This window comes from Ambystoma mexicanum, chromosome 6p (assembly GCF_040938575.1).
Source record: "Ambystoma mexicanum isolate Mex_15411 chromosome 6p, UKY_AmexF1_1, whole genome shotgun sequence".
In the NCBI taxonomy this organism is placed as follows: Eukaryota; Metazoa; Chordata; class Amphibia; order Caudata; family Ambystomatidae; genus Ambystoma; species Ambystoma mexicanum.
Genome location: NC_090935.1, coordinates 1169681158 through 1169698519, shown reverse-complemented (window position 1 = coordinate 1169698519; position 17362 = coordinate 1169681158). Strand labels below are relative to the sequence as shown.

General features: G+C 42.3%; 1 protein-coding gene across 3 annotated transcripts in view; it reads right to left on the bottom strand.

Annotated features, from left to right (window-relative positions):
- The window catches only part of LOC138510275 (guanine deaminase-like), a 509865-nt gene that overhangs the window by 419064 nt on the left and 73439 nt on the right, over window positions 1–17362 (bottom strand). For 2 of the 3 annotated variants that reach the window (XM_069625809.1, XM_069625808.1), the window contains exon 2: window positions 11106–11194. The exons of the other annotated variant lie outside the window; for it this stretch is intronic. In XM_069625809.1, the coding sequence (XP_069481910.1) occupies window positions 11106–11194 (89 nt within the window). The remainder of the gene's footprint in view (window positions 1–11105; window positions 11195–17362) is intronic. 3 annotated transcript variants of the gene reach the window in all.

Here is a 17362-nt window from a genome sequence, read left to right as displayed (position 1 = left end):
AATCACAAAAGGTTCGCACATTTCCCACGCAAACACACGTACACAAACCCTACATACCCATGCCCCCACCCACACTCACAACACACCCACGACACAACCCCCACCCACACCCTCAACACACCCCCACCCACACCCCAAACATAAACATACCCTACTTACCGTTCCCTTTTAAAGTATAGTGAGCGGGGTGTTTAGGGAGACAACCCCGCAGCCCCCTTTTTTTTCTTTTCATGAGCTGCGGGGGTGTCCCCTGCAACACCCCGCTCACTATACTCTAAAGTATAGTGAGCTGGATGTTGCGAGGGAGACCCCCGCAGCCCCCAGTCTTTTTTTTGTTGTTAATACTTACCTACAATGCTACTACCAAAGGTTCAAACTTTTGGTGTTCGAACCTTTGGTGGTAGTATTTTCAGGACTTTTTGTACATCCGACCTTTTGGATATGGTCAAATCGTACAATACCTGCATATTGGCCTAGTCGAGGCAGTTTATTTATTTATTGGTCATTTATATAGCGTGTATACACTTAAACAAGCGTTTCAAAGCAAGCGCTCCAATGCAGGGAGGGTAAAAAGGCTAGATAGGGATTAACAGTCTTACTAAGCATTGGGAAGTTTAGAATGGACAAGTGCAATGTGTTTAGAGGTGCAACATAATACAGGAGGAATACAAAACTGTTACAAACATATGACAGGAATATTGAACATGCCTGACAGTCGTTAAAAAAGGCAAGAGCTAAACTTGAAAAAAGGAGAGAGGAGAGTGGGGAGTGTGAGGTATACACACAAAACAAAAATAAATGCAGGATGCATAAAGACAGAGAGGAGAGAGAGGTGAAAGGGACGCAACAATCAGACACAGAGAAGGCTGCAGGTGTAAAATAATGCCTAAATTCGATTTTTAAGCAGGCGCACTAAGAACACATGAGTCAACAGTTGCAAGGATGTAAAAAACGCCTACATTCGCTTTTCAAGGAGGCACACTAAAAACACATGAGTCAACAGTTGCAAAGATGTAAACACGCCTAAACACGCCTAAATTCCATTTTCAAGCAGGCACACTAAGAACACATGAGTCAACAGTTGCAAAGATGTAAAAACGCCTAAATTCGCTTTTCGAGCAGGCATACTAAAAACACATGAATCAACAGTGGCTGAAACTATCAGAGTCACGGTGAAGCAAGATAAATTGGCTACTCACAGGAAGGACTACCAGTGTGCCATTAGTCCTGTCCAGGTGAGGGAGGTCGCCAACAACCCCAAGTCCAGAGGTGTTTGGAGGCACGTGAAGGGGTGGAGATGGAACAGAGTATGGAGGAGCCAAGGCAGACCATCCAGACCCTGACAGGGCCAGACAGGGGTCTTTGGAGAGGGCCTTGGGAGGAAGGGCCAGCTTGCAGCCTACCGGCTTGTTTATTGGCCAGGTAACAGTGGAGTGGGCCAATCAGTATCTCCGCCAGCAAGCTAAGCACAAGGCGCTTGGGTGACCACAAAGCAATGGTGCCGGCTGCGGCCATGTTGGTAGGGTAAAGGCCGACAAGCAGAGACCACACAAAAAGCCCCCCCGGCAGAAAATACTGCCAAGGCTGATGCAACACAAAGCATACGCAAACAATACAGCCACCATGTGCCCATGGATTGAAGTGAGCTCAGCTGATGGCACGAGAAACGTGCGGCTAAAGGGGCGCTCTGATTGTAGTCAAAGCCCTGCTGGGTTTACCGTATTGATTTGAAGATTTCCGCATGTCGGGTCAACTCACAGGTGCCAGAGGGAGGGAGAGCAAGCCAGAGATGTGTCCAGAGGAGCAGAGGGTGAAGTTCAGGCCACGAATGCCAGACACAGCAAGAGAAGGAAAGATGCACCTTTTTCTGCTGTGTTTTATAAAGCACTGCTCAGGACTTTTCTGGCATCAAGTAGCAAAGCAGAGCACAAAACCCAAACTAAGGAGCACATTTGTCACACCGGTTATGGGGTAATGAACCAATTCTAAGAACTGACTGATAAGCCTATTCAGTAGCATTCACTTAGTATATGATCATCCCCATTACAAATCGATCCAGAGTATAAAAAAGGAGTTTAGAGTTGGCCTCTGGAGCTTTGGTACAGTCCAAGAGTGTTAAGCAGAGTGAAGGAGAGCAAGAAGACGGAGAGAGCAGGGAGAGGACGGCACTTCAGAAGGAAGATCCAAATGAAGCAGAATGGACGCAGAAGCTAGAAGGAGGAAAGAACGGAGAAAACTGTTTGAGTAAAGGAGGCAAGGAAAGATCATTGAGAGGAAGTGGCTGGCAAAGAAGGAGAAAAGGAAGAAGTAGAAAGGCAAGAAGGAGGAAGGAGAGAAATTCGAGTAGTGAAGGCGAGAGAGTGCTATCAAAAGAAGGCAGTTATACATACGTGGTGGGCATTATGGTCCAGAGAACTAACTCAGCATTGGCCAAGCCATGAGGATCAAAAGATAGGAGGGTGCCCAGAGGAGGAAGATAGTGAAATGCAGAGCCAGTGCGGCTCAGGTAGGAGAGGAGCAAAATTAAAGAGGTCAGTACCTTGGGGACCTGGCTCCAGAGATTAGTAGGACCCAATACTACAGAGTGCAGAGAAAGCAAACAGATCAGAAAAGAAGTAGTCTATCCGGGGTCGACACTAAATGACACTTCATCAAAGAGAAAACACTGAGATCAGACAGGATAAGTAGGATACCTGGTATCAATTCCATTTTATGATGCTTGTCGGTTGATGGTATTTTGGGAAGGTTTTGAGCACTCTGGTCTCTGTGGTGAATGGTTAAGACTGGCAGAGTAAGATTTAGGTTAGTAGTCTTTCAAGAATCAAGTTGCAGCAGAGGGAATTACTTTAATTCCTGTGCTTTTGTGTAAGATGCCCGCATTGTGAATGGAGTGGTTTGAGGTGCTATTAATGCTTTGGTACTTTGGGTCATAGATTTGGTCTTTGCTTAAGTGTTGATGTTCTGTGTCTGATGAGTAGTAGAGCACACAATACTCTACCAAAAACATAGAAATTACAAGCTCAATTTACAACAAATTCACATCTCAAACAATAAATATTTTAACAACAAATATAAAAATGAATAACATATTAACTTAATGATTTTAAACTGACAAGTCTATGTTCTAAATTCCATTTTTTACTGAGAATATCTGGTCGATGTGTGGCTTATTTCAGCAATCACACTACTTAGTTTCTATACCACACCCTTGGCAGGAACCACTTAAATTATGGCACTGGCCATCCCCCTCATTTTATTAAGTGAGCTTGGGAATTCTGTAAGTGGTTTGATGGACTATCTTTGCATATGTGTGTCTTTTTATTTTTTTGTTAGAAACGCTGGATTATTAATGATTCTTTTCTGAATTCCTTTACATTGAGTTGAATCATTGTTGGTATATTTCATTTTGTGACATGTACTAGTTGTAGAAATGTGTTTAGTTTATGTTATATTAGTCTTAGTCAAATAAAGTTTTATTTACAAATCCATATATCATTTATTATGCTGTCAAGGTTCTGAGTGTGCACTGATGTCATGTATTTATATTGTTATCAAATTTTTTTATTGTTGGTTTTCACACTATCTGGAGACCGCGTTAGACTGGACCTTTACTTTCATGGCAGCACAACTGGTACAGAAAGTCAGCAACCGTTGTAATGCATGGTTGGTCATTTAAACAGCCTTTTGCTTGCTTTCGTAGCTTTTTGATTTTGTATTATTGGTCCGCTTATTGTAGTTTTTGCATGGTTAATATCATCTGGACTAGAAGCCACATGAGATCACTTCCTTTGGAATTGTTGGTGCCAAATGTTAGGTGGTGTCACTTCCTGTGATGTGCCCAATGTTCGATGTTGCTTCTGCTATTCCAGGCATTTTGGTGCATAAGTCTCATTTAGCAGAAGTGAACTCCCAAAAAAGCCAATGTTACCTTCCAACAGAAAAGATTGAACTTTATTACAGAAAGATTAAAGTTTCTTCCAATTTATCACAGGACCAGCAAACAGTGGGCGAGATCAGATGAAGCTTAATTATATTCGTGTAGGCCTTAGAGAATGGTTGCTGAGTACACGTGAATAAGGTACCCATAGCGAATACCCTTTCATAGTTCTCTGATTCTACAATTAAAGGTTATATGCAGTCTTGTTATACATTCATAGAAAGATTGAATGGACTCCAGATTGGAGCTTACCATTTAACACGCTTGCTTACCAAATCAAAAGTAAGCTAACCTTTGGTTTTGGAAAAACCGCCTTGACTATATATCTAGGCAGAAATCTTACCAAAACTGGGGGCTCATTAGGAGTTCCCCGGTCCGGAAAGAATGTTGTTAAAAATGTTGGTAATTCCGGCATCAAAAATGTTGACAGTGGGGGCACAGATCTACTGGCAGGGCTGCCCTGCCAGTAGATGTGGCCTCTACCGGCAAATAAATACTGGAATCACCGGCACCAGTAATACCAGTGGCGTTATTCCGGCAATCCCATCCCATGGCGTCCAATGGGACTCCATGGAATGGGAAATTACGAGCATCTCGCTGCCCATAATATCCCAATAATACCGGGATATCAGGCGGTGGAGACGGTAGGTATCCAGCTGGAATTACTGGCGAGATACTGGGAAACTTGTAATGAGCCCCCATATCTTTGAAAGTCTTCCATTTCAAAGACCACAAAAGTACTTGTTATTGTAACCCATATCTAAATAGCATCGATTTTTTATACTCCTACGATTCAATTTGTTACGATCTCTGATGGTGTTAGGCGCAAGGCTAAATATTCCCAGCGAAGACAGGATATGCAGGCTGTGTAAGGACAGCAAACACTTGGAAAGCAATCGTCATTTGCTAATTTGCTGCCCTAAGCTTAAAAATGCAGGTGTGAAATACTTGTGTCGTTTTGCTACCGATTGCAGAAGTTTACATGCTGATATTTTCTGCCATCGTATTTTATCAGGTAGACCCACATCTTTAACTGTCACAAGTATTTCTTTAAGGAATTACGTTATGTCAATGTTTTAAGTTCATGATTATAAGATATTGTATACTATGTAACCTATATATTCTGTTATTTTATATGGTAATTATTTTTTATATGAAGTTTGTATGGATTTTATGTGCAGAAAGTTCAAATATTACCTATAACACACATCGTTAATTTAAAAAAAAAATAGATGCTGTTGCACGTTTATCTACGATCCGTTGTAGTGATATACTCCTGGTAGATAGTCACGATGCGTTTCTTCCAATTTGTTGACAGTGCCAAAGCTCAAATGTCAGCACTGGTGTGCTACATCTTTCAGTTTTCTTGTTTCTAAACTTTGGAATGACCTCCCTTCCCATTGAGTTTAGACATAGACTGAAGACCCTGTTATTCCTGAGATAGTTTTATATTTATTTTATAAAGCAGGAGTCATCGTCAAAAAAGGTAGTGCCTTGATGCCCTCTGTGAGGCGACTAGTGCGCTCTACAGATGTAATACCAATACCAGCACCAATTGAATGGAATTGTGATGTACTGCAGTGAAGCGTGAATACATGGTAGCATGACACACTGCTGGAGATAGGTACACACTGGTGGGTGTTCTTCATTCTGAGTAGGCAAACTGCTATCCCTGTTTATACTGTGTGTCTTAGTGGGAAAATGCCTTCCATTTTGTGAGAATACTTTATGCTTTGAGAGACACAGAAGTGTGGTTTGTTGTGATCATGGATGGAGGTGAATACCAGATTGCACAATGGATTTGCTACATGACTGCCAGACCTGTATATACTGTGTTTCTTGATGGGGCATTTCTTTCTGGTTTGCTGAACTACTTTTGCTCTGAGAAGCACTGTAGTGCAGTTGGTAGAAGAGGTGCATACAGAATGCACAATGCATTTGCTAGTGTGGGAATCTTCGCTATTTGAGCATGAGGAGAGGTGCACGCGTATGTGCATTTAGAAAAACAAGGGGGTGGGGGTGAGTGAGAGTGTTGTATTAGACTCGGCTACTCTAATTCCATCTCTTCTCTCAAACCTTTTTACTAAACCAGTTTATGCGATTAAAGGTCTGCAAACATGTAGAGAGAGCAAGTTCGACCAGGTGTGTAGGGAGGCCATGTCAAAGGTTGTGGCAACTAAAAATAGGGAGGAAGGATCGGCTAAACTCAATTAATATCTGCAGGAAAGACTATAAGTAGACTATTGCTAGGAAGAAGAAAGCTAACTCTAATGAGTTATGGCTTTCCCTTAAAAATTCCCTGGTAGAGGAAAACCCCAGGGAATTTTGGAGGTTAATGACAAAGGGAAGTGGCCTGCCCCAAAATCCAGCTCTAGCCGCTATTTTGGAAAATGCTTGGTTTGATCATTCCTCTGGTCTGCATCGAGAATCTCGGATAGATGGTATAAGGAATAAATGTACTAATAATGATGTGCTCAGTGGCCTGGGTGTACCACCTCTCGAAGTAACCCTAGGTGAGCTGGCTGAGGCGGTTGGGAGCCAGGCCCAAGGAAAAGCCCCATACCTTGATTTGTTACCTGTAGACTTGTATAAAAGTGAACCTGTAATATTGGTACCCTACTTAAGTAGGCTGTTTGATGCAATTATTTGCACCAGTAAAATAAAACGTACTGAAATCTGGTGGAAATTGTACCTATTTTTAAAAAGGGCAACCGGGGGAATCTACTAATTACAGGCCGATTTTCCTGTTGAATGCTAGTAGTAAAACATTTGCGAAAGTCCTCCTAATTAAATTGGAAAGATTTGTACAGGATCAGGAGGCCTTGAGCCTGCAATTGAGCAGCATAAAATATAACACGTGGGATAAATACAACAAATCTAAAGTGTTGGATTAAATTCTCTCAATAAAGCTCAGAAAGTTTCGGTCTTGGTGCAGAAAAACATTTAATAGCAAAGATTCTTCAAACAAAATCAGACACTATATAAAACACACAAAATTCATGCGAACAACAAAGCATAATATATTTTGTGAGGCAATCTAATGCTCCCAATTGGTTCTCTTCTACATTGGGTTCGAACCCACAACTCTTTAATAGAGATATGTGTGTGTGTACAGTTAATGCCAGCCAGACAGCTCAACACTCTCTGTGTCTGTCAATCTCTGAATGAACTAAAGCACATGGTCATAATACACAACAGTCTGTATAATTGCCAAACCAACCAGTGTCGGAAGGTTGGGCCCGAGTCATGCTAGGGCCCAGCCTTCTGAATCAGCACTAGTTTCGAGAAACATCCGAATGGCAGATAATCAGTTCTTCATCAGGGGTAGACAAAGCTTGTTTATGGTACACGGTCGAACACATGAGTGTGTGGCGCTAACATTGGCACACGCTCAACATTAGAGTGCAACCACGCATCTCAGCCCTGGGCAGAACATGGGGTGTAAGCTGCTTCAATCGTGCTTCAATTACGTATATAGATAATGTCATAAACATGCTAGTATGGTGAAATACAGCTCATGATTGTACAACACACTGGATACAATCAGGTTTTACTAAGGGCGTGGGCACACTCGATCAGGCTCTGAGATTCAATGTATTGGTTGATAACTATGTGTCTATCAAAAGGGCTAGTCTCCACCTTCTCTTCATTGGTTTAAGAGCTGCATTTGATCGCATTCCAAGATCAGCGTTATGGCAAACTGTGTCTGCCAAGATGCCTATCCACTTGTTGAAAGCAATTTTGGAGCTGTATGCGGATTCGTCAGCCAGAGTGAGATGGGGCTTGGGTGGTGAGACTACTAAGATTGTTCGTGTTTAAAAAGGGGTAGGACCATGGTGTATACTTTACTTTGTAATCTCTTTTTTGTTGGGTTGCTCTTTGAGTTCCCAAAGGATACATCCGATGCCCCATCTCTAGCTGGTGAAAAAAACAGGAATCCTGTTTTTTGCAGACAATGTTATTAGTGTGTCACATACTCCAACAGGGTTGAGATCGCAAACAACTTGTTTTGTTCATTTTTGTAGATCTGGAAGGCTTTAGGTTAACACTAAAAACAAAAACAAAGTTATGAGGTGCGGTAGGAAGATGGGGGCGACGATAGGAAGATGGGGGCGACGACACATCTCAATGTCATCATAGAAGGGGAGCAGATTGAAGAAGTAGATCACTTTGATTACCCAGGCATAAGGATCGCTGCTGATGGCCCCTGGGTGAAACACATGTCAAAGGTCATTGCTGGCTTAGGAAGGAAATGTAATGAATGGCATTTTGGCGATTGCGCAGAGCCAAGTATAACTCCATAGCACCAGCATATGAAATATACAGGGTGCAGGTGTTGGCTAGTGCACTGTATGGTGCAGAGATATGGGGAACATCTAAGACAAATGTTCTTCTAGTTATTGATAATAATGTTCTGAAATGCCTAGTGCGGGTCCTCAACAGCACACCAAACGTCCCCTGGCACATGCAACTAGGCCAACTATGCATTATAGATCAAATAGCAGTTAACCCGATTTTATTCTGGTTTTGTATTTGGTCCAGAGAGTTCCTTTGGAAGTACAGAGATGCGATGCTGGATATCCTGTCGTATGAGAGGGTGAGTTTCCTTAAGTGGATTTCCCATATATGTTGAAATTGAATGAATTGTGGTACACACCCGAGTCTACTAAAGCTGGTACCAGACAGGTTGTCCTTTATGCCTACAATGACTTGATATGGGGTTAATAGGATACAAAATGCCTACATTTGCCAATGGGTTATGGTTACCTGTACTGTAATGATGGCTTATTTCTGGAATCCTTATTTGTGAAGATGCAGTTAGGTAATTTACCACTAAAAGCTATGGTTACGGCTAAGTGGGATAATAATAGCTCACCTGTGTGCCCTTTCTGTATCATCATTAGGGAGTCTTTACAGCATTTCCTTTTTCTTTGCCCAATGTATACTGCCATAAGGAAAAGAAATTTGAAAGCTTGCTTAGAGAATAGGGGGATTAGAACGCTGATTGTTGCAGAAAATGTATGTGAAAGTGCAAGATCAATAGATGTTATCTTTGCCATTTCAACCTATTTAGCAAGTGCAGCAGGGAGAAGAAGAGTAAGTCATATGAACATTGTTCCTTAAAGAAAAATGAGCACCTATTGGACAATAAATGCTTGATGTTATAAGCTGTATTAACAAATGTATCTTGCTTCTTTTATCTGATCAATTTTAACAGTTTTAAATTCCTTATGCCTCTCTGTGTGCACATTTGTACTTTGTTTTGTATGTAACTTATATTGCACCTTGCCGAAATAAAGTTTGTCATTGATTGATTGATTGATTGATATAACAAGTTCAGTGAAAATTCTTATTTATTTCTTAGTTGAAGTGAAGGCTTGTGTTCCTCATGTGCCTTTGAGCATTTTGCCATGTTGAGGGAATTGTGTGGCTCCATGAGTTAGGGTAACCTTCATATATTGAGGAGGGTTGGTGCCCCACTGTGCATCTACATTTTCCCTATTGTTTCCAGGAATGGTTGTGTGCATGTGTTTACTGCTTGAAGTGTTTTCCTTTTGAAGGAATAAAGTGCCATATCCTAAAATGTGCTGTTGTGTTTGTTGTGTTTGAAGGAAAAAGGAAGAACGTGCTACGTCCTACAATCTGCTGTTGTGTGTGAAGGAAGAAAGTGCCATGTCCTAGAATCTGCCATTGTTTGTGAAGGAAGGAGACGTGTCCCGAGTGTTGATGCAAGCGAGTGACATGGCTGCATTATGTAGAGTGGAATGCTGTGAGTGTCCTCAAAGAGAGTTCTTTGTATGTCAGGAGGTGTCCATCGGCCGGTTGGTTAGTGGTGGGGTGCAGATGTTTTCCTTCAAGTAACCTGAAACTGTGCCTGACATCTAAGCAGAATATAGCAATTTCTAACTGTGGCCTGCAACTCCAGCATGATTCTTACAAGCTGCCTATCACACATATGCAGTAGGGATGGGCCAAATGTGTGCGCATCTGATTCTGACCTATTTAAACCATTGGATCTTCTATCCTTTTGAATGATAAAATTGATTCAAAAGATTGAAAGCCTGAATCGAACAGTTCAACTCGATGAGAGTACATGTTCCTTCGACTCGGCTTAAACGTTTGGCAACTTTTTCTGTTTTTTCTTTAACTTTTTGATACTATAATTTATTTTAATCATGCTTTTACTTGATTTCATATGACATACTTCTGATACATGCCTTTTTCAAGGTGAAATCCATTCGAAACTGATTCGAATTTGAGATCCAAAAGGTGCTTACAATTCTAACGAAAATGAGCCAGAAATAGGCAAAGTGGGTATTTTAAGGCTCACTTTGTAATCCGCTCCAGACACAGCTGTGGGGTTCGAATCATTCAAATTGCTGCAAATAATTTGTGTAATGATTTAAATCATGATTTGAGTCGGGGCTTTGAGGCCCGTCCACCCTCATTATGCTGTGGCGTCTAATAACATCTGAATGCTTCTCGATTTAGGCATGTCTGACATATAAATTAACCTTACTATCTTACATAATTGCACACGTTTTGAACCCTTCAAATCTCTAACGTCAGGCTCTGGCTCCCAAGTCAACAAGTTGTAGCCCCTCAGATATACAATGTTGTGAAGAAAGACACATTTGAATACTTGCAGCAGAAGGCGTACAGTTATGGAAATGGTTACATCTACCAATACTCAGAGACTTGTGCAAAAGTCAACCGTCATGAAACTAAGGGCCTCATTATAAGTGACCCAGTCCAGTAATAAAGGTGCTGGTAACAAGTTACTGGCACCTTTACCGGACCGGGTCTATGCGAGTCTGCCAGTAGGGGCACTGTACTACCGGCAGGCCTGACCTGCCGGGAGTTCAGGCCCCTACCAGCATGGTTTTCATTGAAGCACTGGCCCCTTTACTAACAATGAAGCTGCTTCAGGCTACCCATTTCCATGGAGTCCTATGGCACTCCATTGGAATCGGATGTTACTGTACCGTCTCCTCTTGTGAAATCCCGGTAGCACCGGGATGTCAGGCGACGGTAATACGGGGTTGGCGGAAACCCGGCAGTAGCACCGGTGGGTTATCGCCAACCTCGTAATGAGGGCCTAAGATTTTGAAGTAAATCACACACACATATTTTAAAACTATTTAGGTGAAGTCGCATTAATATTTACTTATTGTTTAGTTGCTTTATGTCCAACACGTTGAATCCCCATTTCTCTGCCAACTTTTCTTGCTGTTTCTCTTCTTCCAAAAATTCAATCTAAAAGCAAAAAAAGAAAATAAGTGTTTTATCGAGGTGGTTTGCCAGTCCCATATTTAATTGCATTTTACCTGGATATGCTTATTTTAAAAACACACATTTTATTTTTAGAACAGAATAAACAGCAATTAAGAGATATAACTACTAAACATTTCCTCTTAAAAACATTTAAAACATTTCTATTTCATGTCAGTAATTTTCCAGACATTTATAACCTGTAATGTATATTAGATAACCAATTGATTTGTTAAGCATTTAACATATATACAGCAAGCTGAAATGGGCATGTTAGCTTCAGAGAGAAATGAGAGCAAATGTTTTTATGGTGCTACGATGGAATCGAAGTGAACAGAATTCCATGTTAGATTCTTTGAACTGCTACAATCTCTGCAAACTGTAATATAACTTTGCACACAGTGTTTACATTACATTACTGTTTGATAAACACATATTTGGTTTAACTACCCATGAAGCTTTAGCACATGTTAAATGCACTGATAATTATTATTATTATTATTAGGGTAGTTATTGAGTGTGCACCGAGCTTCAGGGCGCAACAGGGCACTTTACAAGTTATTGGGGAAAGGACACAATGAGGGAAGCAGAGATAAATGGGAGCAGCAGGATAACAAAGAAGAGGGGCGGCCAATTTGGCAGCAAAGGGATCTAGAAGCAACCAGTGGCGGAAACAGGGGGGAGCAGATCACCCAGTCTCAGATTAGGCGGGTAGTGGAGGTTGTAGAGAGTTAGGTGTTAGGTAGGAGCTAATCATTGCAGAGGAGGATCTTGAGCTCCTTCCTAAATGGAGAAGTGAAGGGGCAAGTCTGACGTTGACGGGGAGGAGGTTCTAGAGTCTGTGGACATAGACAGAGAAAGCCTGTCTATGTTCCTGCACCAGCAGCATTCAAGTGTGCACATGTCCTTAATCCTGGTGGATTGTAAGCCTACGGAGATGGTGAGTTTCTCAACGAGGTAACTCGGGGACCTCACGGTGACAGCCTTGTAGATGATGCAGCAGGATTTGAAGATGATACCTTTCAGTGGGAGCCAGTGCAGTCTGATAAGAGTCAGGGTGATGTGGTTGAATTTGCAGAGTCTTTTGATGAGTCATGCTATAGCATGCAAGATACATCTCAGGGGAGCCAGGGGAGCCACTGGAAGGCCTTCCAAAAAGGGCATTGTCGCAAAATCCAGGTGGCAGAGGACCAATGCTTGGACAGCAGATCACAAGTTGTTTTCTCGGATGAAAGGCTTCATTTTCCACAGGAGATAAAGTAGGTACTAAGCCGTTTGTGTCTTCCATGCTACATGCTGTTTGAAGGAGAGGAGAATGTCGACGCCACACCCAAGGGACTTGGCACAGGTTGTCAGCTGGGTTGCGAAGCCCTTGAGGTTATAGCAGAGAGCTAAGTCAGGATGTCAGGTTGTTTGATGTTGTATGTCAGCAGTAGCAATTCGATCTTGTAGGGGTTATGCTCCAGGTAAGCACTGGACATCAGGATTGGATCAATGCAAAGCAGGTCTTAAGCCTGTGGATGTCTTCGATGGAGGATATCTTGGGATAGAGCTGTGTGTCATCTTTGTTTTGGCGGATGTCAACATAGTGTGAAGTGGCAATGGAGAAGATAGTTAAGAATATAACATATCCCTATGTGAATAGTGTCGGTGCGTACACTAGTTTCCTCTCTTAAGTAATGCTTGTTAATGACAATGTAAAGGAAGAAGACTTTATAATAAACTCTCTTCCCTGGTAATTCATATACCCCTGATGTAGTAATTGACCTACATGTGAAGTTGGTTGAATAATAAAACCAGTCTTTGTACACTTGCTTCTCACAAATATCCCCTTGGAATTCTGGCCCAGACAAAAGATGGATTGGAGTAGAGCATACGAGTGTCCATCAAGAAATCCATAATGTGCAAGAAGACCATAATGTCTAATACATAACAAACTGTGATAGTACAAATAAAACCCCTGAAGAATTTCCTTAATTTATGACAAACAACAAAAGGAAAGAAACATGTCGGGTAGTGTTGACTGCTGAATGACTGTGTGTATGAGTGACAGAAGTACGGATGAACAGAAAGCCTTGGGAATAATGGATTCCCTTGTGTAGATAGACAATCTTTTACAATTGATTTTTATCGAAAAACTTGTCTTATTGATGAATTGAAAAACAGAGAACCAATGTACTAGATGACAGAGTGTTGTGTATGTAATTTCCGGGACAATATGGTCTAAACTACTAGCAAAGAGTTTGCAAATTAATCCTAGAAATGATGGTAAAAGTATTTTTATTGAAATATTGCTTTTTAAAAAAAATAATAATAAATTGATATATTTGCTACAAAATTTGAATGAGTAGATTGGAATTTAGTGAATAAACAACATATGTGATTAAGCTAGAAGAAAAAGGCACTGGAGAAGCAAGGGACCCTTTAAAACATTATTGTTGTAGTTTTAGTCTCTTGACTCAAAGAGGGTTGTTTTAAGGTGGTCCAGATAAATATCCCCTCAAGTCTCTTTAAGGTTTGCGTAACGTAGTGTGTGAAGCCGGGAGGGTTTTGAGTTGTTTGATGTAAAGGTTGAAGATCAAAGGGAAAGAATGGATCCTTGAAGGATTCCACAGGTGATGAGTAGAGTTGGTGAGCTGGAGGAATACATTTGGATAAATTGGTGGTGGTTAGCTAGGTTGGATTTGAACCTGCTGGGGACAATCTTGCTGATCCCCATTTGGCAATGTAGATTGTTGGTGAGCGTCTGGTGGTCTACTGTATTGAATGCTGTTGAGAGGCCAAGGAGAACCAGAGGGAAAGGAGGGTCATCATCAAGGATGTTAAGGGCATTATCAATCACTAAGTTAGTAGCCATTTCCTCCATACAGAATCTGGGTCAGAAGCCAGATTGGTAGGAGTAAAGGAGAATGATAGCTTCCATGTGTTGGAGGGGTTGTATGGCTGCTGCTTTTTCAAGGATCTTACCGAAGAAGGGAAGATGGGTGATGGGGCACTGTTTGCTGAGTTTGTCAGGGTCCAGTGATGGACATAATTATGTCAACATGCATTGAATTCCACCGGAAATTGTCATTCACTTCAGCCATGGCCAATTTGCCACAGAGTGGTTGCATTGTTCAACATTCTGAGAGGGAAAACAAGCATTTATAATGTACCAGCAGAAATACCTTTTATCTGAACGGGTTCTGTACAGACATGATAACACTGACCCTGTAGGTCGCTGTTCCGATTTAGCTATCGCTTGATGTGCTTTGCACCCAGAAGTAAACTGCACTAAAAATGAGTGCACAGGCTGGCTGACATACCCCGAAGCAGACGTTGGGGGGAGGCAAGAGTTGGTGTGCTGCTGCGTACTCAGACCTTCTGTGCTATCTCCCCACCTATCGCCTCACTCTGGCATGGTGCAGTTCAGTGCGGTGCATTCTGGTGCAAATATCTTGGAAACCATGGATCCTAGGGCCTGGACCGCGAAATTGTGTTCCTCATGCCGGAAATGGTCCTTCTATGACCACATTGATGTTTTGCCAATTTCAGGCAACTGTCTCATGTGTGAAGGTGCCCCGGAGCGGACGTTGCAGGGAGGCAAGAGTTGGTGTGCTGCTGCATACTCAGACCTTCTGTGCTCTTTCCCCACCTATTGCCTCACTCTGACATGGTGTAGTTTGTTACGGTGCATTCTGGTGCAAATATCTTGGAAACCATAAATCCTAAGGCCTGGACCGCAAAATGTTGTTCCTCGTGTCGGAAATGGTCCTTCTACGACCACATTGATGTTTCGCCAATTTCAGGCAACTGTCTCATGTGTGAAGGTGCTGAAATCTAGAGAAAAGGGGTGGGGTGTCCAAATGTCATGTAGCCAGTAATGTCTGGAGTGTTTTAACAGGTAAATATGCAAAATATGGTGCAGATTGGTCAAATAGTGTGAAATTGTATAAGAAACAACACTTCACCAAGCCACAAACCCACAAACAAATGTTGACTTGTGCTGAAATCCGGGGAACGGGGTGAGGTGTCAAAATGTCATGTAGCCAGTAATATCCGGAGGATCTAAACATGTAATTATGCAAAATTTGGTGCAGATTGGTGAATGAAATGGTGTGCAATTGTATACGGAACAACGATTCGCCACAAACACATTTTGACTTTTGCTGAAATTCAGGGAAAGTGGTGGGGTGTCCAAATGTCAAGTAGCCAGTAATGTCCGGAGGGTCCTAAAAGGCAACTATGCAAAATTTGATGCAGATTGGTGAAACGGTGCGGAATTGTATAAGGAACAACGCTTCATTGTAAATCCTGCCACAAACAAACACATTTATCCATTAACAATCTAGCACAGAGCAAATACTTGGAAGAATATTAGCAAAACTGCTAGTTATGTTAAAAATGGCATCAGCTCTTGTAATCCCTCCACCCCAAGAGCCACCACCACCAGCTGGAGCACCCACACAACAAAAAAACTCAGTACTTCCAAAGACAATGAAAAGGACCAAGAAAATGGGCTAGAGGAAGTGCCTAACTCTAGCACCCAGAGAGAATCCTGGGTGTGGCAGTTCTTTACCACGGTTGGAAATGTACCAAAGGCTAAAGTTACCAAAGTGAAATGCACTCAGTGCGTACTACATGGACAGTACTCCTACGGGACCAGCTCCATGCGCCGCCAAACGAAATCCAACCACTGCAATGCTTTCAGAAAGGTTGTTCCTTTCTTAGCAAGTAGTAGGCTATCTTCGTCTACGTCGTCTTCCTCAACCAATACTGTAACCACACGGCCAACTTCTGTGGGACACAAAATCACACCAGCTACCTTGCAAGCAATAAAAGAGGATGTTAATCCATATATTTCCAAGACAACAGTACTCTGTATATACTGCAACATACCACTCTGCAGGGGGGAGCAATTTCGAAGAGCTTTTGAAGCTGTAATCAAGGAGCATGAGAAACACTGCCGCCTGCCTTAGATGTAACACACGCGCAACATCTTCCCATGTCCACCTGCCCCTCCATGTTAGTGCTTAGTGCCTCTTGCCTCATTTCCCTCCCCACCTTACTTTCTGACCTGTCCTACATTTCTCAGTAAAGTAGATAGACTCAATAAGATTCTCCAACACTTCCAATAGCATTTTGTGTTCTGCTAATGGAAATAATCTGGTGTTCATCCCCCGTTCCAGGGGCTGGAATGGGGGATAACAGCCTGGCAGCCCAAATTATCAGCCCAAGTGAAGCAAGGGTGGATAACAAGGGCCCCAGGCCGTTATCCTCCGTTCCAGCCCCTTCAATGGGGGATGAAGGCCATTAGCACCCTGGGTTGCCAAAACAGTAACCGGGGGTGCTAAAAAAAGGGATTTTCAATCCTACAGCAGGCGTCCCACTGTAGGAAGGAAAATTCTTTTCCAAGATGGCCACCATGGAAAGGGAAGGCGGGGCTCCGTAAGGAACCCCACTTCCCTTTTTAAGGTGGTCTGTGGGAGGAAAAGAGAAAGGGTGAATGCGGCGGCGGCAGATGCTGCCGCTGAAATAAGGTACGTAGGCTGGTGGGGGGATGAAACAAAATACAAAATGCGACGGAGGTTGGGGGGGAAATGGCAGCGGGGAGAGCCGCCACCAGGCTGTTTGGAATGCGGGCTTGTACTGGCGATCAAACCCATGTTCCTAACCACCTGATTGGCTGGCTGACCTGAAACAAAACCACTGAGCACTCCTGATTAGGTGTTTTGGATGTAGATATTTTTTAGAAGTATTTATTTTTTTAGAAGGAATCTGTATATCAACCTTCCAATCTAGATCTTTAGAAAGTTCAAGGTGCGGGGGAGAATATCACAAACCTTGGCATCTAGGTTGTGAAGTAAGATGAACCCAAAGATTGGAGTTCCCTGTTAAGGAACCTCCCGTCCCCTGCACACTATCTATGGCATTGAATAGCCAAACCCTTTGCACATACAGACCAGAGTGAGCTATCCTAAATGTAGAGAAGCTGAACTGGCCTGTAAAAGTTTAACATGCAATTTCAGACTTTTTTTGATGTTTTGTAATTAACATTCAGTTATACCATAAACAATTCAAATGACAATCCATAATTTACAAATTACAAACATTCATTGTGCAAGTGGCCCAACGCGTTTCGAGTGAAACTCTTCTTCAGGGGCAAGTGTATTC